Source organism: Mobula birostris, chromosome 13 (assembly GCF_030028105.1).
Source record: "Mobula birostris isolate sMobBir1 chromosome 13, sMobBir1.hap1, whole genome shotgun sequence".
In the NCBI taxonomy this organism is placed as follows: domain Eukaryota; kingdom Metazoa; phylum Chordata; class Chondrichthyes; order Myliobatiformes; family Myliobatidae; genus Mobula; species Mobula birostris.
Window position 1 is genome coordinate 18,932,519 of NC_092382.1, and position 25,878 is coordinate 18,958,396.

General features: G+C 43.2%; 1 protein-coding gene across 1 annotated transcript in view; it reads left to right on the forward strand.

Annotated features, from left to right (window-relative positions):
- The window catches only part of LOC140208492 (uncharacterized), a 29,227-nt gene extending 3,920 nt beyond the window's left edge, over positions 1-25,307 (forward strand). Inside the window, exons 2-3 of the mRNA XM_072277183.1 lie at positions 4,317-4,323; positions 23,373-25,307. Coding sequence (XP_072133284.1) covers positions 4,317-4,323; positions 23,373-24,293 — 928 coding nt within the window. The 3' untranslated portion in view covers positions 24,294-25,307. The remainder of the gene's footprint in view (positions 1-4,316; positions 4,324-23,372) is intronic.
- The last annotated feature ends 571 nt before the right edge of the window (positions 25,308-25,878 follow it).

Sequence of the window (25,878 nt, forward strand, 5' to 3'; positions counted from 1 at the left end):
GGAGTGGAGAGCGGCCAGTGAAGGAGTGGAGCTTTGAGGCTTTGGCTCGAGAGATTTCAGTGAGCAGAGGCAGAGGATGAGCTTGCTCCCAGTAAGGTAAGGCTGGGAAAGTTTATTTAATTAATTAACTTAGGAGTTAGTAATGGAGGCAGTAGATAGGGCAGTCCAGTGCTCCGATTGTAGGATGTGGGAAGACAGAGACAGCACAATTGTCTCCGATATCTACACCTGCAAGAGGTGCATCCAGCTGCAGCTCCTGTGAAATCGGTTCATTCGGGGGGCAGAGGCAGTAATAGATCAGAGTTTCAGGGAGACAGTCACCCCTAAAAGTCAGGAGACAGGTAAATGGGTGACTGTCAGGAGAGGGAAGGGGAATAGACAGAAAGAGCAGAGCACCCCTGTGGCCGTTCCCATCAACAATAAGTATACTGTTTTGGACACTGTTGGTGGGGACGACCTACACCTACCAGGAACAAATTGTAGTGGTCACGTCTCTGGCACCGAGACTGGACCCTCAGCTCAGAAAGGAAGGAGTGAAAAGAGGAGAGCAGTAGTGATAGGGGATTCGATAGTTAAGGGGACAGTTAAGAGGTTCTGTGGGAAAGATATAGAATCCCAGTCTGTTCCCTCCCTGGTGCCAGGGTCCGCGATATCTCGGATGGAGTTCTCGGTATTCTCAGAAGAGAGGGTGAGCAGCCAGATGTCCTGGTCCACGTGGGGACCAATGACATAGATGGGAGTACGGATGAGGTCCTGAAGAAGGAATAAAGGGAGTTAGGGGAAAAAAGTGAAAAAGCAGGACCTCAAGGGTGCTAATTTCAGGATTGCTGCCTGTGCCGCGAGACAGAGAGGGTAGGAACAGGAAGTCATGGCAGTTGAATGTGTGGCTGAAGAGTTGGTGCAGGGGGCAGGGGTTCAGATTTCTGGATCATTGGGATCTCCTCTGGGGAAGGTCTGACCTGTACAACAAGGACGGGCTGCACCTGAACTGGAAAGGGACCAATATCCTGGTGGGCAGGTTTGTTGGAGCTGTTGGGGAGGGTTTAAACTAGTTTGGCAGGGTGGTGGGAATCAGAATGTGAGTGCAGTGATTAGGGTAGAAGAACAAGGGCACGATGCTGTGTGTTCTGAGTTGCTGAGGAAGGACAGGCAGGGGACAAAACATAAATGTAGCCAGTTTGAGGGGTTGAAGTGTGTCTATTTCAATGCTAGGAGTATTAGGAATAAAGGGGATGAACTTAGAGAATGGATCAGTACGTGGAACTATGACGTTGTGGCCATTACTGAAACTTGGCTGGAGGAAGGGCAGGATTGGCTGATGCAGGTACTGGGGTTTAGGTGTTTTAAAAGGAATAGGATGGGAGGTAGAAAGGGGGGGAGTAGCATTACTGATCAGGGATAGTATCATGGCAATAGAAAGGGAGGACGCTGCAGAGGGAGTGTCCACTGAGTCGGTGTGGGTGGAAGTCAGAAATAGGAAGGGATCAATCACTGTGCTGGGAGTAGTCTATAGGCCCCCAAATAGCCCTCGGGACACCGAAGAGCAGATAAGCAGGCAGATTTTTGAATGGTGCAGGAAATACAGGGTTGTAGTTATGGGTGATTTCAACTTCCCTCATATTGACTGGCACCTCTTGACTGCAAGGGGAATAGATGGGGCTGAATTTGTCAGATGTATTCAAGAAGGATTCCTGACACAGTATGTGACCGGCCGATGAGAGGAGAGGCCATACTGGATCTAGTTCTGGGTAATGACCTGGTCAGGTGGCAGACCTCTTGGTGGGGGAGCATTTTGGTGAGAGTGGCCACAACTCCCTTCGCTTCAGCATAGCTATGGAAAAGGATAAAAACAGACAAAATGGGAAAGTGCTTAACTGGGGAAGGGCTAACTATGAAGGGATGAGGCGGGAACTAGCGAGAGTAAAGTGGAAACAGGTGTTCAAAGGTGAAAGCACAGAAGTAATGTGGAGGAAGTTTAGGGACCACTTGTGCAGGGTTCAGGATAGGTCTGTCCCACTGAGGCAAGGAAAAAATGGTAGGAAAAGGGAACCGTGGCTGTCGAAACACGTGAGGCAACTCGTCAAGCGGAAGAAGGAAGCAGATGTTAGATATAAGAAGCAGTCAGAGCCCTGTTGGTTGCTTTTCGATTGCTCCTACCCCGTTTACTTAATTGTCTCTACCAGTCATTTTTTTTTTGAAATCTTATTATAATACTTCAATACTGCTTTACTATGGCTGGGAAAAGAACCAAAGCATTTGCAAAAGAAAGAGAAACAGAAGATGAATCCCCAGTCACTTTGGATTCAATCAGTGACTTCCTTAAACGGCAAAAGTAGGAATTCTCTGAGGAGTTTCAACTGCTTAACGGCAAATTGGATACAATTCAGCGAACTTTATTTGAGCATGAGAACCAAATTCAGGAGAATACTATGAAGCTAATAACACTTGAAGAGGGCGTTGAAGATACAATTAAACTCTGCAAGGAGTTATCTTTATCTAGTGATAAAATGCTGAAAAGGATCATCAGTCTCGAAAACAAAAACAGGAGAAATAACTTGTGAATCCTGGGTCTTGAAGAATCAATTGAAGGCGCTGACCCTACGAAGTTTTTTGCAAACTTTCTGAAGCAGCTTTTCCCTGCTTTATTCACTTCGGAGCCAAAGCTCGATCGAGCTTCTCGCTCTCTGACTTTGAAGCCATTGTCCTTGGCAGCGAAACCCAGATTGGTCGGACTAGCCTTTCATGAATTTCGTATTAAGGACCTTTTAATTCGCCATACCCGGAGACAAGGAATGATCAATTTCCAAAATTACAAGGTTAGATTTGTGGAAGACTATTCACCTGAAGTTTTGGCTGATCGTATGAAATATAAAGAAGTTATGTTGGAATTTTATAATAAAAGATATAAACCATCCCTTCAGTTCCCCGCACGTCTGAGTATCGTTTTGAAGAACGGATTGTGAAAAAGAATAAACTCAGTTGAAGATGCAAAAGAGTTTCTGAAGGATGAAGTCTAAAACTGTTATATTTCTTATTTGATCAAGTTTTTTCTTCTGTTAATATGAATTTGAAATAAGGTTACGTTTTGGCTGTTCATATATTGTCTTTTGTTATATATTTTTCTGATACTACTTTATTTTATCCCTTTTTAAGGCTTTATTTTAATACAGCTTTCTTTGAATTTGTTTAAAGTGATCCTTTCATATTTTCGAATACTGAGTTATTTTGCTTTTTATGTTGTGTCTTGGTAGGGGCATAATGACCTTGCAGGACTGGAGGTTTTTTCTCTGTCAACAGGATTTTTTGGGGCCGGTACTTAGTTCTTAGCTCACTGACTGTCTATTGGTCAGCTTTCTCACTTTGGGTAGGGGAGGGGGGTAGGGCCTATTTCTCTCTGGGAGCTCTGTTGGGTTGAATGTATGATTGTTTGTTTGAATACCTTACTTTACGGTTTGCTTTCTAGTTTTAATAACTTATGGCTAGATTTTTTAATTACACATTGATTGGTATTTAAAATGGTTCGAAATATTAACCTATTTAGTTTGAATGTGAAAGAGCTGTATCACCCCTTCAAAAGGAATAAAGTGTTTGCTTATATTAAAAAATTAAAAGCACTTTTTTTTTACAAGAAACGCACATACGCAGCTGTGATAGCTTACATTTTTTTATTCGGTGGAAGGATATACAATTCCACTCTTCGCTTAATGCAAAATCACGTGGATTTTCAATTTTTGTAGATAATACAGTTCCTTTATTCAGCATAAAGTTGTTTCGGACCCTAATGTCGATTTGTTATTGTATCAGGGAGTTCAGACAGTAAGTTGATTGTTTTTGCTCATGTTTATGCCCCAGCGTAGATGATCCAGGATTTTTTGAACGTCTATTTTCATTTTTGCGAGGTTTGTGTACGTACTCCCTTGTGATGGGAGGAGATTTTAACTGCTGGCTAGATCCAGTATTAGATCACTCATCTATTAAACCATCCACACTTAATAAATCAGCTTTATTTATCCATTCTTTTCCAACTAAATATGGTATAGTTGATGCTTGGCGTTTTCTCCATCCATTCATTTTTCCCTCATGGCTATCATTCTTATACCAGGATTGACTAGTTTTTTATTGATAGTCAAATGATTCCATTAGTTCAATTGATTGAATATAAAGAAATTGCTCTCTCTGACCACTCTCCTGTAATTCTATCTTTAAATCTTTCTGGTCCTATCCCCATGAGTAGATTCTGGCGATTTCATTTAACTCTGTTATTCAATGAGAATTTTTAAAAATTTATGGAGAATCAAATGACTTTTTTTTTGAAGAAAATTCGTTGCAAGAGACATCTAGCCTTATTATATGGGATACTTTTATAGCATACATCCAGGGTCAAATTTTCTTATACTGCAAACATCATTAAAAAAGCTAACAAAGAAAGAAATGAATTAGCCAATCAGTTAAAGCAACTGGACTTCAGTACCTGATCCTGAAACATATGAGACGTGTTGAAACTAAAACTAAATATGATCTTTTTTTAACGTATCCAATTGAAAGCCAACTTTTAAAAGAGAGAAGTCAACTTTATATTCACGGAGATAAAACTGGTAAGCTACTGGCTAATCAATTGAAGCCATTTTCAGCCAATCGGCAAATTAAAGAAATACGTAAAATTAATGGGGACCTGACAACTGACCACCTTGTAATTAATGACACTTTTAGGGAATTTAATTCTAAATTGTATAGTTCTGGCTCTGTTAATGATAATATTGCAATGAATAATTTTTAGATCAATTAAATATTCCTAATCTTTCGTTAGATGATTGTAGGCAATTGGATCAACCTATTTCCCAGGAGGGAAGTGCTCAGGCTATTTGAGAATCACATTCTGGGAAATCCCCAGGACCCGGTGGATTCTCTGAAGAGTTTAATAAGGCTTTTCCCTCCTTGCTTATACCACAATTATGTTCTACCCTTACTGATTACTTTCAGGTAGGAAGACTACCGCAGTCTTTTTACTAAGTTTTCATTTTGCTCATTCTCAAAAAGAATAAGAATCCTACTGTATGTTCTTTGTATAGACCTATCTCTTTATTCAATTTTGATACTAGAATTTTATCTAAAGTGTTGGCTCGCAGACTTAAAATATTATATCTTCTGTAGTTTCAGATGATCAGACAGGATTTATTAAAAATCGATATTCCCATTTTAATATACGGCGTTTGTTAAATGTTATATATTCTCCATCTAAGGAAATACCGGAATGTGTGATATCTTTGGATGCAGAGAAGGCTTTTGACAGAGTTGAATGGAACTTTCTATTTACATCCTTCAAAAAATTTAATTTTGGACTTAACTTTATTCATTGGATTAAATTACTTTATTTATCTCCCTCCGCTTGGGTTCTTACTAATTTTCAGAATTCTAAACCCTTTAAACTCCAATGTGGAACTAGACAAGGTTGCCCTTTGAGTCCTCTGCTTTTTGATTTGGTATTAGAACCCTTATCAATTGCTTTTCGAGAGTCTGAAGAGATCACTTGTATTTTAAGGAGAGGTACTATTCATAAAGTGTCGCTCTATGCTGATGACTTATTCCTTTTTATATCTAATGTGACAACCTCCTTACTATTTGTGTCCCGTTGACTGACTAATTTTAGTCAGTTCTCAGATTATAAATTAAATTTACATTAAAGTGAGCTGTTTCCTTTAAACAATTTAATACTAACTGATATTAACCTGCCTTATAAAATTTTAATAAAACAATTTACATATTTAGGAGTAACAATTACTGAGAATTGACAAGATTTATTTAAGGAAATTTTTAAAGTGTATTGAATTACTTTAAAAACACACTCTCTAATTGGTTGCCTCTTTCTTTATCACTGATTGGCTGAATCAATTCTATTAAAATGGATATCTTACCTAAATTTATATACTTTTTTTCAAGCTGTGCCTGTTTTTATTCCTAAATCTTTTTTTGACTCTTTGGATTCAATTCTTTCTTCCTGTATATGGAAGAATAAAAAACCTGGTATAAGTAAAGCTCACCTTCGAAAACCCAAACAGAACAGAGGATTTGCCCTACCCAATTATAGGTTATATTATTAGGCAGTTAATATACATAATATTACGTTCTGGATATATTACATTAACCATGATAATTGTCCTATATGGGCTTCATTGGAAGCCAACTCTGTTATAAAATTTTCCATTATTTCTTTACTTGGATCCTCGCTTCCTTTACCTTTAAATAAACAAATTGACAATGTGGTGGTTAAACATACATTGAGGATTTGGTTACGGTTCAGAAAACATTTTGGTTTATTGAGATTCTCCCTCTCAAGTCCCATATTTTCCAATTGTTTTTTTTCAAACCATCTTTAATTGACTCATCTTTTAAAGAATGGGATAGACTGAATAATAAACGATTTCAGGATTTGTTTGATGGAGGGAATCTCTCTTCTTTTGTGCAACTTTCAACGAAATTTAACCTTTCCAACACTCACTTTTTTCGATACTTACAGATTAGAGAGTTTTTAAAGATCTCAATTACTTACATTCCTTCAAGTCCAGATAAGAATATATTAGATAGAATTTTTAATTTGAAACCCTTTGATAACAGTTCAATATCTTACATTTATGGTCTACTGTCGGGACTGAAAATGGCCTCTTTAGATAAAATTAAAGGAGACTGGGGAAGGGATTTACAGGTTTTCATATCTGATGAGAGCTGGAAGATTATTTTAAAATTGATTAATTCTCCATCATTATGTGCTCATCATTCTTTATTACAATTCAAAGTGGTACATAGAGTTCATATGTCTAAGGATAAGCTTTCCCGTTTCTACGCAGATATTTTCCCCTTACTGTGATAGATGTGGTAATGGAGTGGCCACAATAATTCATATGTTTTGGTCATGTCTGAACCTTGAAAAATTTTGGAAAGATGTATTTCAAACGCTTTCTGCACTTTTGAATGTCAGCTTTAAGCCCAATCCTTTGACTGCCATGGTTGGTTTTGTTGAGGACAGTGCTACAAAATTGAAGCCATCTAATTTGCGGGTATTGGCCTTTATGTCTCTTATGGCCAGGAGGGCGATCTTGCTCAAGTGGAAGGAGCCTGCCCCGCCCACTCATGTTCAATGACTATCTGACGTTATGTTGTGCCTTAATCTAGAGAAGATTCGTTGTCTGATTTCTGATTCGAAACATGATTTTTTTTTAATGTTATGGGGACCCTTCCTGAATAATTTTCGCAATCTTTGAACTGTTATTAAAGTATGGATCTGTGCCATTATTATTATAATATCATATGGTAAGGTATTTTTCAATTTTTTTCTGTTTTTTTAACCAACCAGCTCATTTTGGTAGTGGGGGTAAATACTCAGAGGAATCGATTTTAAAATACTGGTATCTACTTTGAGAACAGTGGTGTGTACCTGATACGGCAGGCCTTATTAATCTCTCACTAACTGTATGAGACCTTGCAGACTTTTGCTATCATTGTGGAAATGTTATGAGAAGCAATGAGACCACGATCAAAGTCATTTGTAGCTTTCTTTCCGAATGCCTCCAGTGTGCAACGCTTTTCAAATGCTTCTTTCATCTTCCGGAACTGAGTAAAACCACAAGCATCTTTTTCAGTGTGTCATTTATGGAAGTGTTTCTGCAAACTTAATGCTTTCGTTGTTTACAAGTAAGACACATGGGGCATCGCTGATCTGACACAAAGGGAATAAAACAATACTCCAGGTATGTTACTTTCTAAAGACGCACTTCTTGTGTGTCCATTTCTTAGCAGGATTAGAATTCAAGGCTTCACCACTTTCAAACCATAAGATCATAAGATACAGGAGCAGAAGTAGGCTATTCGGCCCATCGAGTCTGCTCCGCCATTCAATCATGGGCTGATCCAGTTCTTCCAGTCATCTCCACTCCCCTACTTACATCCCATACCCTTTGAATACCTGGCTAATCAAGAAACTATCTATCTCTGCCTTAAACGCAACCAATGACTTAGACTCCACAGCCTCTCATGGCAACAAATTCCACAGATTTACCACCCTCTGACTAAAGTATTTTTCATAATCTGGCTGTCCTTTTGAGCCTCTCAATTTCCTCAAAACGTCCTGTCCCTCCAACTGACTTGGTATCATCCGCATCTTTGCAACAAAGCCATCAATTCTGTCATCCAAGTCACTGTCATATAACAGACAAGAATCGGTCCCAACACAGATCCCTGTGGAACACCACTGGTCACCAGCAACCAATCAGAAAAGGTTCCCTTTATTACTATTCTTCACCTCCTGCCAATCAGCCACTGCTTCATCCATGCAAGAATCTTTCCTGTGATATCATGGGCTCATAACTTGATAAGCAGCCTCATGTGTGGCACCTTGTCAAGGACCTTCTGAAACTTCACGTGCACAGCATCAACCGATTCTCCTTTGTCCATCTTGCTTGTTACTTCTTCAATGAATTCAAAGACTTTCAACATACTTGTCAGGCAAGATTTTCCCTTGAGGAAACCATGCTGAAAATGACTGAAAATACCCTGAAAGCGCATCCTCAACATCTGACTCCAATATCTTGTGAAGTGAGACTAACTGGTCTATAAGTTCTGTTCATCTACCTCCCTCCCTTCTTGAAGAGTGGAGTGATAATTCCAAATTTTCATTCGTACGGAACTGCGCCAGACTCAATTGATTATTGAACCACCATTACTAATCCCTGCACAATCTCTTCAGTCACCTCTTTGAGAACTCTGGGATGTACACCATGTGGTCCAGGTGGCCTATTTACCTTCAGACCTTTCTGTTTCCCAAGAACCTGCTCTCGAGTAATGTACTATAAATATTTCTGACCACTGACATCTGGACTTCCACCATCCTGCTGGTGTCTTCCATAGTGAAGACTGATGCAAGACACTTACTCAGTTCATCCGCCAGTTCCTTGCCTCTAATACCACCTCTCCAGCATCATTTTCCATTGGTCCGATATGCACTCTCACCTCCCCTTTACACTTTATGCATCTAAAGAAACACTTAGTATCCTCTTTATTGGCGAGCTTACCTTTGTATTACATATTGTTCCTTCTTAATTATTTTTTTAAGTTGCCTTCTGTTGGTTTTTAAAAGCTTCCCAATCCTCTGACTTCCCACCATTTTTGCTCCATTATATGCCTTCTCTTTGGTGTCTATTTTGGCTTTGCCTTCCTGTTAGCCATACTTGTATCATTAGATTAGATTATGAGGACATGTAGTCCTCTTTTATTATCATCTTGTCTTTGCAATACTTCTTCCTCTTTGGTACTTATCTATCCTGTGTCTTCGGAATTACTTGTGCATGCGCACCCTCTACCAGTACATCACCAAGGCCCAGACTGATGAGAACATGCCACAGCAATGGAGAAATGCAAACATCGTTGTCATTTACGAGAACAAGGATGACTCGGCCATCTGCGGCAATAGTAGGGGCCTATCACTCCTTTCTGTTGCAGGAAAGGTCCTGGCTAAGGTGATGCTTCAGAGACTCATCAGCAACATCACCCAGTCAATGCTGCCTGAATCGCAGTGTGGATTTAGGAAGAACAGGAGCACGATCGACATGATCTTCACAGCCCGGCAGCTTCAGGAATAGTGCCGGGAGCAACAGCAGGACCTGTTTATGGTCTTTGTCGACCTCTCCAAAGCATTTGACACTGTGCAAAGAGAGCTCTTATGGGATGTCCTCCTCAGGTTTGGCTATCCCAATAAATTTGTTAACATCCTCTGCCAGTTCCACGATGGGATGACTGCTCGGGTGACCATAGGAGGACAAGAGTCGAAGCCCTTCCTTGTATATACAGGGGTGAGGCAGGGGTGTGTGCTAGCACCAATGCACTTTAACATCTTCCTCTTGTGTGTTACCACAATGAGATTGAAGACAGCAGCGGTGTGGCAGTGGACGTCAGATTAGATGGCAACCTCTTTGACATCAGGAGGCTCCGCGCAACACCAACCACCAAATCACTTACTGAATCAAGAGACGACTGTGCTCTTTTGGCCCATACTCCAGAGGATCTCCAGACTGTCCTTGTATTGACGTATTGAGGCCGTGGTCACCCAGCGACAGCTGCAATGGCTGGAGCACGTGATAAGGATACCCCCATGTTGGCTATGTCCATGGTATAACAAATACAACAAAGGCAATAAACTCTCTCACTATTCCCATATTAACATATTCCTCGGCAAAATACCTTGGTTCCATTCCGATCTGGAAATGTTACAAAGAAAAATAGGAATTGAAATGACGAATTTAGAAAAGACTGTTTACACTCAAACACACTTAAATTACACTACTGAGGACAGAAGGAGGAAGAGTTATAAGAGATATTTAAAACAAAAATCACCCAAACAGTCCGATAAGATTTCTAAAGAATATATTTTCATCAAAAATAAACAGGATTCAGCACTCCATGCGAGTATATATAATTCTGATCAGACATACAGATCAGAAAACAAATGAGAGGCCAACTCTGAAAAATGAATCATCACTATGGAAGAAAACGTTAATCAGTGGAATGAGTATGAGCCTCCATGGGAGACATCCCAATGATCTGAGCAGACTAGCTGGTGACAGGGAAGCTTCGAGCACCTGACTGAGAGTTGGAGGCCTCTTCCCAGAAACAGAGGTTACTTGGGGAAATATAGGACAAGGTGGTTAACATTTTAAAATATCAAAAATACAGAAAAGACAAACAATATAGGCAATAAATGCAGAAAATGCCAAGAGAAACCAGACAGAGTCCAACACATTCTGGGATCCTGCAGCAGTTTAACTCAATCTGATTACTTATGCAGGTACAATCAAGTGGCAAATATCATTCACCAAAATCTTGCTTTAAAATACAAACTCATGAACGACCACTGTAACTTCATCAAGGCACAATAAATTCAAACCTGATCCAGTTTTAGAGTCAAAATCTTACAAGTTATATGATAATCAATACATAATTATGAATAAGAAAATCCATAATAACCATCCGGATATAATATTACAGGATAAACAAGCAGGAACAACCCCTTCAATAGATAAAACCATTCCCAACACACGCATGTTCCTCGACCAGTGGAGCACCTCACCACAGGAATTGTTTGTGTCAGCAGTCAGACAACCAAATTATTTTATCTGTCAATCAGCTTCCAAATCTTGCTACTCTGTCATTCGTTGCCACGCCCCACTGCTGATCCCCTTCTCCTCATCATTCGTTCTTATCCCAACCATTGTTCAGAGCCCCAAACTCTGCCCTGTGCAGACCCGTCTCTGGTTTCTGACCCTGCATCATTGAAAATCCAGCTGATGGTTTCCCATTCTGCTTTCAGTCTTTAGAGGACAGTAATGTTCTCTAACAACTCTTTAGAAGCAGGGAAAATGACTCATAATGTGGAAATGAGTCGTGATTAAGGAGGTTAACTACCAATGTCATTCTTCCTCAGCCCAGAGATTGGAGGGGCGAAGAGCATCTCAGACAGAACTGCAGTCAGCTGGACTTCTTCAGTCTGCAGAGAATTCAAGGGAAACCTCTTCACTCACAGAGTGGTGACTGTTTGGAACCCATCACCACAGGGAGAGCGAGAGATGAACAACAGGGAAGGATTTATAAAGGACTGTCGTGGAACTGAATCACTGGCATGGTCCAGCCGGCCTGAGTTGACTCTTTACTGTACACTATATATGTTATAAATTCACTAAGTACCAGAGACAGTTTAAAATAAACTGATTTATTTGTCTCAGATCCAGAATATTAAACTCCACTCCCATTAAAAGTGAATATGCAGCAGAAGAAACTCCTCCCATGCCCAGTGACCAGGGTGCAGAACTGGGTGTGGTGAGCAGCAGCAATAATTGCAGAGTTCAGCACCGACAGTCACTCTCAAAATTGCATTCAGCAACGGTGATGGACAAATATCCAGCATGCAGCTTATTGAAACTTTCTCCCCGGTGTGAATCCGGTAGTCTGTCATAAGTGTACCATGCTGTAAGGTTTCACTGCTAATGTAATGGCCTCTCTACACTGTTTCACTGCTGAGGTAATGGTTTCTCTGCAGAAGTTTAGGTTACGAATAGAGATAACAGGGTTTTGGAGTATGGGGTATCCAATGACAGAAATGTTCTTCCTTGTGAGTCTGGAAGAGACATTTTTGTGGTCTTTTGCTGGGGAGAGATGAGAAGATGTGAATGGAGAGAGTGGACCCTTTTTCTTTTATTTGTTTACTTCACTAACCCCATAGTCAGAGTAAAAGTTATGAAGCTCAATTGTATAATCGCATGTTGTGTACTGTTTGTTATTTCAGGGTACTGATTTGTAACAGGGGACATATCGCGCAGCATCCACCCAAACGAGATTTCTTAAGTTTGGCCGGGCTTGGGGGCTATCACCCCCTATATTAAGCTGCTAGCCAAGGGAGAGTTACATAATGTAAGATTATTGAGTGAATCGCTTCCCACATTTACAGCAGGTGAACACCCTCTCAACAGTGTGAACCTGGTAGTCTGTGATAAGGATAGATAACTGAATGAATCTATTTACGTACACACAATGGTCTAAATGAACCAGCAGCAATAGAGCACACTTGGAGTCTGGTTTTGTTATTAAAAATCACTATTTATTAGTAACTACTCAATATAGTAACTTAAACCAGGTAAATCAAAAGTTAGCCATGTTATGCATATATTTGTGTGTAAATACAATTCCCAAACTCGTTAAAGCTCGGGTGGCAAGAGTTAAAGTCTTACGATGGTAATGCAAGGAAGTTCAGTTCAATCCACGGAATTGGTGTGTGTGAGGAAGGTATTTGTGATCCAAGGTGAAAACCACACTAGGAGAAGAACGAGTAAACAGGTACCGTTGATCTTCCGTCGTCAGGCTCCAAATCCACTCTCGAGTTAGCCAAACGCAGCTTATCACTAAGGGGACAGTCTTCGAGGGTGAGCTACCACCCAGGCAAGGGTAGACACACCGGTAGCCTCCACAGGGTCAGCCCTTCCACACACCGTGACAGCCACTGATCAATTACCCTGATCGATCCTCAACCCACGCTTGTGGGCACTCGGAAGTTCCACCCAGTGACTCCTCTGTCACTGGCCTCCTTTCACTGACCGGTCGCCGTAACCGGTGTCCCACTGTGTGTCTCTGGGAGAGTCATCTGACCTTGCTTAAATAAACTCGCTACGAAGCAACTGTGAACATCGAACTGTCCATCACATAACTCCGCCTCTCTCTCACCATGGCAACCAAGAAGCAACTGTGAACATTGAACTGTCCATCACATAACTCCGCCTCTCTCTCACCATGGTAACCAAGAAGCAACTGTGAACATCGAACTGTCCATCACATAACCCCGCCTCTCTCTCACCATGGCAACCAAGAAGCAACTGTGAACATTGAACTGTCCATCACATAACTCCGCCTCTCTCTCACCATGGTAACCAAGAAGCAACTGTGAACATCGAACTGTCCATCACATAACTCCGCCTCTCTCTCACCATGGCAACCAAGAAGCAACTGTGAACATCGAACTGTCCATCACATAACTCCACCTCTCTCTCACCATGGCAACCAAGAAGCAACTGTGAACATTGAACTGTCCATCACATAACTCCGCCTCTCTCTCACCATGGCAACCAAGAAGCAACTGTGAACATTGAACTGTCCATCACATAACTCCGCCTCTCTCTCACCATGGCAACCAAGAAGCAACTGTGAACATCGAACTGTCCATCACATAACTCTGCCTCTCTCTCACCATGGCAACCAAGCAACTGTGAACATTTAACTGTCCATCACATAACCCCGCCTCTCTCTCACCATGGCAACCAAGAAGCAACTGTGAACATCGAACTGTCCATCACATAACTCCGCCTCTCTCTCACCATGGCAACCAAGCAACTGTGAACATTTAACTGTCCATCACATAACTCCGCCTCTCTCTCACCATGGCAACCAAGAAGCAGGCAGCAGTACTGTAGACAGTTTCTCTCTCTCTCTCATTTAAAGGCACAGTCCATGTCCACCACAAATCCTTCACCACATTCACAGTAGGTGAACGGCCTCTCCCCGGTGTGAACTCAGTGATGCCCAATTGGTTGATTTGGCTGAGAGAATTTCTTCCCACAGTCCGAGCAGGTGATCAACCTCGACCCAGTGTGGACTCGCTGATGTTCCTTCAGTTGAGATGACGTAATGAATCCCTTCCCACGGACAGAGCAGGTGAACGGCCATTTCCCTGTGTGTCAGCAGGTGAAATGACCAATTGAATCCCTTCCCACAGACTGAACAAGTGAATGGTCACTCCCTAGTGTGAACTGACTGGTGTCTCAGTAGATGAGATGAGCAAGTGAATCCCTTCCCACAGTGTGGAATGCACAGCCAGAGACATTGGTAGACGTGGATACAGTAGGGTCTTTTAAGATACTCTTAGACAATCGACAATAGGTGCAGGAGTAGGCCATTCGGCCCTTAGAGTCAGAACCACCATTCACTGTGATCATGGCTGATCATCCACAATCAGTATCCAGTTCCTGCCTTCTCCCCATATCCCTTCACTCTGCTATATTTAAGAGCTCTATCTAACTCTTTTTTGAAAGAATCCAGAGAATTGGTCTCCACTGCCTTCTGAGGCAGAGCAATCCACAGAACGACAACCCTCTGGGTGAAAAAGTTTTTCCTCAACTCTGTTCTAAATTGTCTACCCCTTATTCTTAAACTGTGGCCTCTGGTTCTGGACTGCCCGGACATCGGGAACATGTTTCCTGCCTCTAGCGTGTCCAATCCCTTAATAACCTTATACGTTTCAATCAGATCCCCTCTCATCCTTCTAAATTCCAGCGTATATAACCCCAGTCGCTCCAATCTTTCAACATATGACAGTCCCACCATCCCAGGAATTAACCTTGTGAAACTATGCTACACTCCCTCAATAGCTAGAATGTCCTTCCTCAAATTTGGAGACCAAAACTGTACACAATATTCCAGGTGTGGTCTCACCAGGGCCCTGTACAATTGCAGAAGGACCTCTTTGCTCTTATACTCAATTCCCCTTGTTATGAAGGCCAGCATGCCATTAGCTTTCTTCATTGCCTGCTGTACCTGCATGCTTACTTTCAGTGACTGATGAACAAGAACACCTCAATCTCATTGTACTTCCCCTTTTCCTAACTTAACACCATTTAGATAGTAATCTGCCTTCCTGTTCTTGCCACCAAAGTGAATAACCTCACATTTATTCACATTAAACTGCACCTGCCATGCATCTGCCCACTCACCCAACCTGTCCAAGTCACCCTGCATTCTCATAACGTCCTGCTCACATTTCACACTGCCACCCAGCTTTGTGTCATCTGCAAATTTGCTAATGTTACTTTTAATCCCTTCATCTAAATCATTAATGTATATTGTAAATAGCTGCGGTCCCAGCACCGAGCCTTGCGGTACCCCACTGGTCACTGCCTGAAAAGGACACATTAATCCCTACTCTTTGTTTCCTGTCTGCCAACCAATTTTCTATCCATGTCAGTACCCTACCCCGAATACCATTTGCTCTAATTTTGCACACTAACCTCCTATGTGGGACCTTATCAAAGGCTTTCTGAAAGTCCAGGTACACTACATCCACTGGCTTTCCCATGTCCATTTTCATAGTTACGTTCTCAAAAAATTCCAGAAGATTAGTCAAGCATCATTTTCCCATCGTAAATCCATGCTGACTGGGACCTATCCTGCCACTGCTATCCAAATGTGCCACTATTACATCTTTTACAATTGATTCCAGCATCTTCCCCACCACTGATGTCAGACTAACTGGTCTATAATTGCCTGTTTTCTCTCTCCCTCCTTTCTTCAAAAGTGGGATAACATTAGCTACCCTCCAATCCACAGGAACTGATCCTGAATCTATAGACATTGGAAAATGATTACCAATAGACAGGTACATGGAGCTTAGGAAAATAGAGGGCAATGCGGTCGGGAAATTCCAGGCAGTTTCTGGAGTAGGTTACATGATTGGCACAACATTGTGAGCTGAGGGGCCTGTAATCTGCTCTCGATTTCTGATTCTATGAAGTTCAAGGGAAATCTCTTCTCCTGTGGAGTAGTGACGAGTTGCAACCTGTCATCATGGGGAGAGTGAGAGGTGAAGTGAACAACAGGGCTAGATTTTACAATACTGATATGGAACAGAAACATGGGCAGGAACCAGACGGACTGAGTGGCCTCTCTAGCGTTCAATGTGATTGCGGCAGAGACAGTAAGTATCTGTGACATGAGATTTGAAACAGAACTGATTTATCTTTTACAGATCCACAATATTAAACACCAGTCTAGTTTAAGGCGAACATCAGAAAAACATTGGATTTGATAAGGTACACCATGCAAGGCTTATTGAGAAAGTAAGGAGGCCTGGGATCCAAGAGGACATTGCTTTGTGGATCAAGAGCTGGCTTGCCCACAGAAGGCAAAGAGTGGTTGTAGACAGGTCATATTCTGCATGGAGGTCGGTGACCAGTGGTGTGCCTCAGGGATCTGTTCTGGGACCCCTACTCTTTGTGGTTTTTATAAATGACCTGGATGAGGAAGTGGAGGGATGGGTTAGTAAATTTGATGATGACACAAAGGTTTGAGGTATTGCAGATAGTGTGGAGGGCTGTCAGAGGTACAGCGGACATTGGTAGGATGCAAAATTGGGCTGAGAAGTAGAAGATGAAATTCAACCCACATAAGTATGAGGTGGTTCATTTTGGTAGGTCAAATATGATGGCAGAATATAGTATTAATGGTAAGACTCTTGGCAGTGTGGAGGATCAGAGGGATCTTGTGGTCCGAGTCCATAAGTCACTCAAAGCTGCTACGCAGGTTGACTCTGTGGTTAAGAAGGCGGTACGGTGCATTGGCCTTAATCAACCCTGGGATTGAGTTTAGGAGCTGAGAGGTAGCGTTACAGCTAAATAGGACCCTGGTCAACCCCACTTGCAGTACTGTGCTCAGTTCTGTTCGCATCACTACAGGAAGGACGTGGAAACCATAGAAAGAGTGCAGAAGAGATTTACAAGGATGTTGCCTGGATTGGGGAGCATGCCTTATGAGAATAGGTTGAGTGAACATGGCCTTTTCTCCTTGGGGCGACAGAGGATGAGCGGTGACCTGATAGAGGTGTATAAGATGATGAGAGGCATTGATTTTGTGGATAGTCAGAGGCTTTTTCCCAGGGCTGAAATATTTGCCACAAGAGGACACAGGTTTAAGGTGCTGAGGAGTAGGTGCAGAGGAGATGTCAGGGGTAAGTTTTTTTTTGCACAGAGAATGGTGAGTGTGTGGAATGGGCTGCCAGTGATGGTGGTGGAGACGGATATGATAGGGACTTTGAAGAGTCTCCTGGACATGGAAGTTAGAAAAATAGGGGGCTATGGGTAACCCTAGGTAATTTCTGAGGTAAGGATATATTCGGTACAGCATTGTGGCTGAAGGGCCTATGTTCTGCTGTAGTTTTTCTATGTTTCTAATTTCTATTCACATTCCTCCTGCCTCACTGGACAGGAACACTGAAACACCAAGTGAGAAACAGCAGGAGGTGGCCATTCAGCCCCTCTAACCATCAACAGAATGGTGGCAGCTCTCCCATCTCAGCCACATGTTTCTGCCCGATCCTCATTTCCTCGATCCCTCCGGTCTCCACACATCTACCAGCCTCTGTTTTATGTGAAGACGATCACTGAGTCTTCACCACCCTCTGTGGTGGGGATTTACAGACATTCACCACCCTCGGAGTGGGGACATTTCCCCTCATCTCAGTCCAGACAGTCCACCCCCTTTTTCAGAGACTGGGATCCCTGGTTCAACCGGTAATGATGTTGTGCATTTCAATGTGTTCACCTCTCAGTCCTCGATTCTCTAAATGAAAGGGTTATTGCATTTGATCTTTCTTCATATGATGACCCCACCACTCCGGGGATCAGTCTGGTGAATCTTCATTGCACTCTCCATAACAAATACTCTCTAACCTCTTTGTTAATCCTCTGTGGAATTAATTTTCATCTTCTGCAGCCCCGTGTTGCCCCAAACACTCATCTCCCACCCCGTCACTATTTCCACCTTTCCACCTCCCCCCTCACCTGGATCCACCTCTCACTCCCCAGCTCTTGCCCCATCCCCACCCCTCACCTCTTTTCTCTGACTATTTCCTGTCCACTCTCAGTCCAGAGGGAGTCTCGGCCCAAAATGTTGACGGTCCATTTCCCTCCACAGATGCTGCCCGACCCACTGAGTTCCTCCGGCAGTTTGTTCTTTGGTCTGTATGACCCGTGTTAGTGTGGGGAGCGGGATTTTACACCATATTCCCGGTACAATCTCAACAAAACACAAATAATTGTCACTTCGCCCGGACCATTGACCCCACTTGCGGGTCAACAGTCTGCCGGTGTTTGCCCCCCAATGTGGTAAATTCCTCTGCTCGCCACCACCGTGGGCTCAGACATTTCCACAGATGAGCCCCTCCTGTCCCCACCAGGACAAATATCCTGTCCAACCCCTCTCTCACCGTCTTCATCCTTTCAATAAAATCCCCCTCTCCCTCCCCGGGGAACCGGCATCAAACCTACGGGCTGAGCGGTCTCCTCCTACCTCTCAGCGACACATCAGACTCTGGCCGCAGGAGATGCTTCACAAACACCCCAACTTCCCTCGGAGGGAAATGGAAATAAATCAGAAAGCGGACATTTACTTTGACGGTTGTCCCGCCGTGACGGAAAGTTGAGCTGAGCTCCAGCTGTCTAAATGCAAGGATTGGGAACTCGAAGAAAGGCAACAAAATCTTTTACATCAGCTGTTGAGAAAATCACCTTTGTTCTGCCTCCAGTCATAAACAAGAGAAAATCTGCAGATGCTGGAAATCCGAGCAACACACACAAATTGCTGGAGGAACTCAGCATTAGTACTCTTTTCCATAGATGCTGCCTGGCCTGCTGAGTTCCTCCAGCATTTTGTGTCTGTTGCTTGTTCTACCTCCTCTTGTTCTAGACTTTTCTACCCGTGAGAACATGTTTTGTCCCACTCTCTCCAGGTACATAATGATATCAAACACCTTTGCCCTGGGTAACAAGTAGCTTTCACATCACAAATGTGCCAGACTCCAATGAGACAGACTACTGCCCTTCCCTTCATATTCATTGGCATTGCCATCACTGAGTTCACCACCGTCAGTCACCTGGGGGAGGGTTAGGGGGAAATATTTATGTACAATACAGAAACTGGTGTTACCTGTGTGTATTGTGACGATGCAAAAGTTGCTGGAGAATTTACAAGTGGGGAGTGATAGTTGGAAATCTGACTTTTTAAAGTGTAATTTAGCAAGTAAACCATATATAAATAATGTGCAAAAGCTCTGGTAAGAAAATCCTCCATTAACCTTTACAGGCCTGCTACATATTCTGTGTGAGAGTGCAGATGAACTGGATCAAACCCAGAGGGGATCAAAGTTCTTATTGACAGTGATTTGCTAACTGTTAAAATTAATACCTCTCTAAATAAAATTCGGTGTGCATATGTTGTTACCGGGTAAAACAAAATGCACGGTATGAGATTTATGTGCACATTGGATATTACTAATAAGAGGAGACATTGGTGGGAAGGTGGGGAGACCTCCACTGTCACTGATGCCTTCACCCACAAGATGTGCATCCAGCTGCAGCTTGTAACCCTGCACTTTAAGGAGTTGGAACTTGAAACAGATGAATTCTGGATCATCCAGGAGTTGGAGGAGGTGATAGATATGACATGAAGAGAGGTGAGTTACACCCAGGGTGCAGGACACAGGAAACTGGGTGAGAGTCAGGAAGGAGAATGAGGTTAAATAGCCATCGCAGAGTGCTCTTGTTGCTATCGCGCAACAATGTGCAATGTTTAATTTATAGTCATTTATAATAAATAGTTTGTACATAGGACAGTCAATAGAACATAGAAATTTAGTTGTATCAGCCTGAATTAATCAGTCTGATGGCCTGCTGGGAGATGATGTCCTGGAGCCTGTTGGTCCTTTTGCTGTGGTACCGTTTCCTGGATGGTAACAGCAGGAACAGTTTGTGTTTGTGGTGAATTTGGTCCCCAATATCCTTTGGGCCCTTTTTACACCTCTGTCTCTGTTAATGTCCTGAATAGTGGGAAGTTCACATCTACAGATGTGCTGGGCTGTCTGCACCACTCTCTGCAGGTTCCTGTGATTAAGGGAAGTACAGTTCCCATACCAGGCAGTGATGCAGCCAGTCAGGATGCTCTCAATTGTGTCCCTGTAGAAAGTTCTTAGGATTTGGGGCCCCATCCCAAACTTCTTCAACTGTGTGAGTTGAAAGAGGTGCTGCTGTGCTCTTTTCACAACACAACCGGTATGTACAGACCATGTGAGATCCTCGGTGATGTTTATGCCGAGGAACTTAAAGCTGTTCACCCTCTCAACCCCAGATCCATTGATGTCAATAGGGGTTAGCCTGTCTCCATTCCTCCTGTCATCCACAATCAGCTCCTTTGTTTTTGTGACAATGAGGGAGAGTTTGTTTTCTTGACACCAGTCAGATATTGTTCAGACCTCAGACAGAGTCAGCAATCAAATGGTTGAGCATGGTGTGAATGTGCTGAGCTGTGTATATCACAATGCAAGAAGCATCGTAGGAAAGCCAAATGAGCTCAGGACAGGGAATTATGATATTGTAACCATTACTGGGATTTGGTTGCACCCAACAGTCTGAGGGATTTAGAGGAACAAATTTGTGGAGAGATCACAGACTATTCCAAGAAACAAAGGTTGATTCAGTAAGTGATTTTAACTTTCCATATATTGACTGGGACTCCCATACTGTAAAAGAAGTAGATGAGGTAGAGTTTGTCAAATGTGCCCTTAATCAGTACATAAAATTCCTGATGTAGAAGTGTGCAATACGCTGTTAGGAAATGATCCAGGGCTGGTGACAGAAATTAGTGATCATAATACCATGAAATTCAAAGTAAGTATAGAAAAAGAGAGCATATAGAAAAAGGCATGAACATCGACTTCTCTAACTTCCGCTAAGGCCCCACCTCCCCCTCGTACCCCATCTGTTACTCATTTTTATGCACACATTCTTTCTCTCACTCTCCTTTTTCTCCCTCTGTCCCTCTTGCCTATCCTCTGGATCTTCCCCCCCCCCTTGTCTTTCTTCCCGGACCTCCTGTCCCATGATCGTCTCATATCCCCTTTTGCCTATCACCTGTCCAGCTCTTGGCTCTATCCCTCCCCCTCCTGTCTTCTCCTATCATTTTGGATCTCCCCCTCCCCCTCCAACTTTCAAATCCCTTACTCACTCTTCCTTCAGTTAATCCTGACGAAGGGTCTCGGCCTGAAATGTCGACTGCACCTCTTCCTACAGATGCTGCCTGGCCTGCTGTGTTCACCAGCAACTTTGATGTGTGTTGTTGATAGAAAAAGAGAGGTCTGGACCATGGGTTGAGATTCTAAATTGGAGAAAGGTCAATTTTGATGGTGTCAGAAAGGATCTGGACAGGCTGTTTTCTGGCAAAGGAGTACTTGGTAAGTGGAAGGCCTTCAGAAGTGGAATTTTGAATGTGTAGAGTTTGTATGTGCCTGCCAAAATAAAAGTTGAAAGGTAACTGGTGCAGGGAACCTTGGTCTTCAACAGATATTGACGCCCCGGATAATTTGTTCTTCTAAATGCCTCAGACTTTTGGATGCTACCAAGACTCATTAATGACTACAATATCATAATTCCACACCCTCAGCTCATCTGACTTTGTTTTCAGTCATCTTCTGTTGGTTTCTAAAAGCTTCCCAATAGTTTTTGCTCTTTTGTTTGCCCTCTCTTTGTCTTTTATGTTGGCTTTGGCTTCTCATATCAGCCATGGTTGTGTCCTCCTGCGTTTTCAATGCTTTCACTTCTTTGGGATGTATCGATCACTCAGCTCCCGAATTGCTCCCAGAAACTCCAGCCATTGCTGCTCCATTGTCACTCCTACCTTTTCCCTTCCAAACAAGTTTGGCCAGCTTCTCTGTCATAGAAACACGGAGAAGTTCAGTATACAAACAGGGTATTTGGCCCATCTGGTCAACGCTGAAAAAACATTTAAGCTGTCTAATGCAACCTCCTGCACTGGGACCATCGCCCTCCATACCCCTACCATCCAGGCTCCCATCCAAACTTCTTTTACATGGTGAAACTGAGGTCATATTCACCACTTCTGCTGGCATCTCATTACACACTCTGATGACCATTTCAGTAAAGAACTTTTCCACATGTCCCCGTTGAATTTTCACCTTCCCCACTTACCCATGACCTCTGGTTGTCATCTCACTCAACCTCAGTGGAAAAAGCTGCTTGCATTTACTCTATGTATACCCTCATAATTTTGTATACTTCTAACAAATCCTCAAAATAATGTATAATTTTCTTGTTTATGTTTAGAGCCTTTTTTAGCTGTATGAAATGATGAGGGGCATTGATCATGTGGATAGCCAGAGGATTCTTTTCCAGGGCTGAAATGGCTAACACAAGAGGACATAGTTTTAAGGTGCTTGGAAATAGATACTGAGGGGATGTCAGGGGTAAGTTTTTTACACAGAGAGTGGTGGGTGCGTGGAATGCACTGCCGGCTATTTGCATGAGAGTGTTTCAGTTACTGTGGGGTCAGGAACCCATGCAGCTCAGTGGGAACAGGGAATAATACCAATGGAGAGAGTCAAACTGAGCCAGGTCACAGATTGGAGATGGCAGAAATGCCCCATTCTTATAGAGAGAGGAAGAGCATCAGAGAGTCTGATGGTCATTCCTGTTACCAGCATTGTGCCCAGTTAGAAGATGATTTCTCTCTCCAACTTGGGTTGAACTTCACTGTAACAGTGTGATGCCAGATCACACCTTGACAACTCAAGTAATCTCATCTGAAATGTTGTCCGACACCCATTGATAGATTTTGTATATCTTTTTACAGGTTAAAAATGACAAGGAATTTGTCGATGGGAATCTTGAACACAACACACCAGTTTTGCTGTCTCTGTCCATGTATTTAAGAAGTGGAGCAAGGGATTCACTCGATCATCCTTCCTGCTCAGACTGTGGGGAGAGATTCACTCAATTACCTGACTGACGGGCATGCCCATCATTTTACACAGGGGGGAACCGATTGATCTGCTCAGACAGTGGGAATGGATTCAGTCGGTCATCTCAACTGAAGGTACATCAGCAAGTTCACACTGGGACAAGGCAATTCACACTGGGCAGAGGCTGGTCATCTGCTGAATTTGTGGGGAAGGATTCACACGGTCATCTAATGTAATGACAGATCAGCGAGTTCACACAGGGGAGAAGCCATTCATCTGCTCGGACTGTGGGAAGGGATTCACTTGCTCATCTAAACTGAAGGTACATCAGAGAGTTCACACTGGGGAGAGGCCATTCACCTGCTCAGACTGCAGGAAGGGATTCACTCAGTCATCCCAACTGAAAGTACATCAGCGACTTCACACTGGGGAGAGGCCGTTCACCTGCTCAGACTGTGGGAAGGGATTCACTTGCTCATCCCAACTGAAGGTACATTATCGAGTTCACACTGGGGAGAGGCCATTCACCTGCTCAGACTGCAGGAAGGGATTCACTCGCTCATCCCAACTGAAGGTACATCAGCGAGTTCACACTGGGGAGAGGCCATTCGCCTGTTCAGAGTGTGGGAAGGGATTCACACAGTTAGCTAACCTACAAGAACACCGGTCAGTTCACACTGGGAAGCGGCCGTTCACCTGCGCAGTGTGTGGGAAGCGATTCACTCGTTCATCTGATCTACAGATACACCAGCGAGTTCACACTGGGGAGAAACCATTCACTTGCTCAGTCTGTGGGAAGGGATTCACTTGGTCATCTCTTCTACAGATACACCAGCAAGTTCACACTAGGGTGAGACCATTCACCTGCTCAGACTGTGGGAAGGGATTCACTTGCTCATCCCAACTGAAGGTACATCAGCGAGTTCACACTGGGGAGAGGCCGTTCACCTGTTCAGACTGTGGGAAGGGATTCACTTTGTCATCTCACCTACTGAGACACCAGTCAGTTCACACTGGGGAGAGGCCGTTCACCTGCTCAGTCTGTGGGAAGGAATTCACTCGGTCATCTCAACTACAGAGACACCAGTCAGTTCACACTGGGGAGAGGCCATTCACCTGCTCAGTGTGTGGGAAGGGATTCACTCAGTCACCTCATCTGCAGAGACACCAGCAAGTTCACATCAGGTAGAGGCCGATCACCTTCTCAGATTGTGGGAAGGGATTCACTCGGTCATCTTGCCCACTGACACACCGGTCAATTCACACTAGGGAGAGGCCATTCACCTGCTCAGACTTTGGAAAGAGATTCTGTCAGCTACATCAACCAAATGTGCATCACTGAGTTCACACCGGGGAGAGGCCGTTCACCTGCTGTGAATGTGGGAAGCGATTCACTCACTTATCTAACTTTATGAAACTTTCGCTTCGGCTAGCAGCTTAATATAGGGGGTGGTAGCCCCCCAGCCCGGCCAAACTTAAGAAATCTCGTTTGGGTGGATGCTGCACGATGTGTCCTCTGTTACAAATCAGTACCCCAAAATAACAAGCAGTACACAATATGTGATTAAATAATTGAGAATTATAATTCTTATTTTGACTATAGGGTTAGTAAAGAAAACAAAAAAAAGAAAAAGGGCCCACTCTCTCCATTTGCGTCTTCTCATCTCTCACCGGCAAAATACAGCGAAAATCTCCCTTCCAGACTCACAAGAAAGAACAACATTTCTGCCATTGGATAACCCCGCGCTCCAAAACCCTATTATGTCTATTCGTAACCTAATCATTGCTGCTACAGAGAAACCATTACCTCAGCAGTGAAACATTGCAGAGAGGCCATTCCATGAGCAGTGAAACCTTACAGCATGTTACACTTGTGACACCCTACCGGGTTCACACTGGGGAGAATGTTTCAATAAGCTGCATGCTGGATATTTGTCCATCACCGTTGCTGAATGCAGTTTCGAGAGTGACTGTCGGTGCTGAACTCTGCAATTATTGCTGCTGCTCACCACACCCAGTCTGCACCCTGGTCACTGGGCATGGGAGGAGTTTCTTCTGCTGCACAATCACCTTTAATGGGACTGGAATTTAATATTCTGGATCTTAGACAAATAAATCAGTTCTGTTTTAAACTCTGTCTTGGGTACTTAGTGAATTTATAACACAATTAGTGTACTGCAGAGAGTCAACTCAGGCCGGCTGGACACTGCCAGTGATTCAGTTCCACGACAGCCGTTTTAAATCCTCCCCTGTTGTTCAACTCTCTCTCCCCCCTTGTGGGATGGGTTCCAAACAGTCACCACTCTGAGGGATTTTTTTGTTTTTTTTATTAAGTGCAATCGTGAACAAGAGCCAGATCAGAAATGCTGATCAAGTCAACTAGTTCCCAAAGAGAACTCTGATAGGCCAATTAGAAGGTTCACTGCTGCTCAGCGATAGAATACAAAAAAAATCATATGTACAGGTAAGAAACATTAAAACATAGTAGAAATACTGGAGTCATGATGAAATCTGCTGGAGAGAGACATTTATACACAGGCTGCCCTCCATAATTTAAAGAGATTGAAGGATAAGGTTGCAGGGTGACAGAATGTGGCAGGAGCATTTGGAACTAAAAACTAATCCCTACCGGGAGGAAACAGCACCTGCTCTTTCCGCACTGTTCCCCAGCAGTTTAAGGACTAAGTCCAGACGGAAGATAACTCACAAGTGCTCTTGAAAGTCAGGTATTAACCCTACTTGCCAACAACCAAGCATTGCCGTCCTGGTCCCCT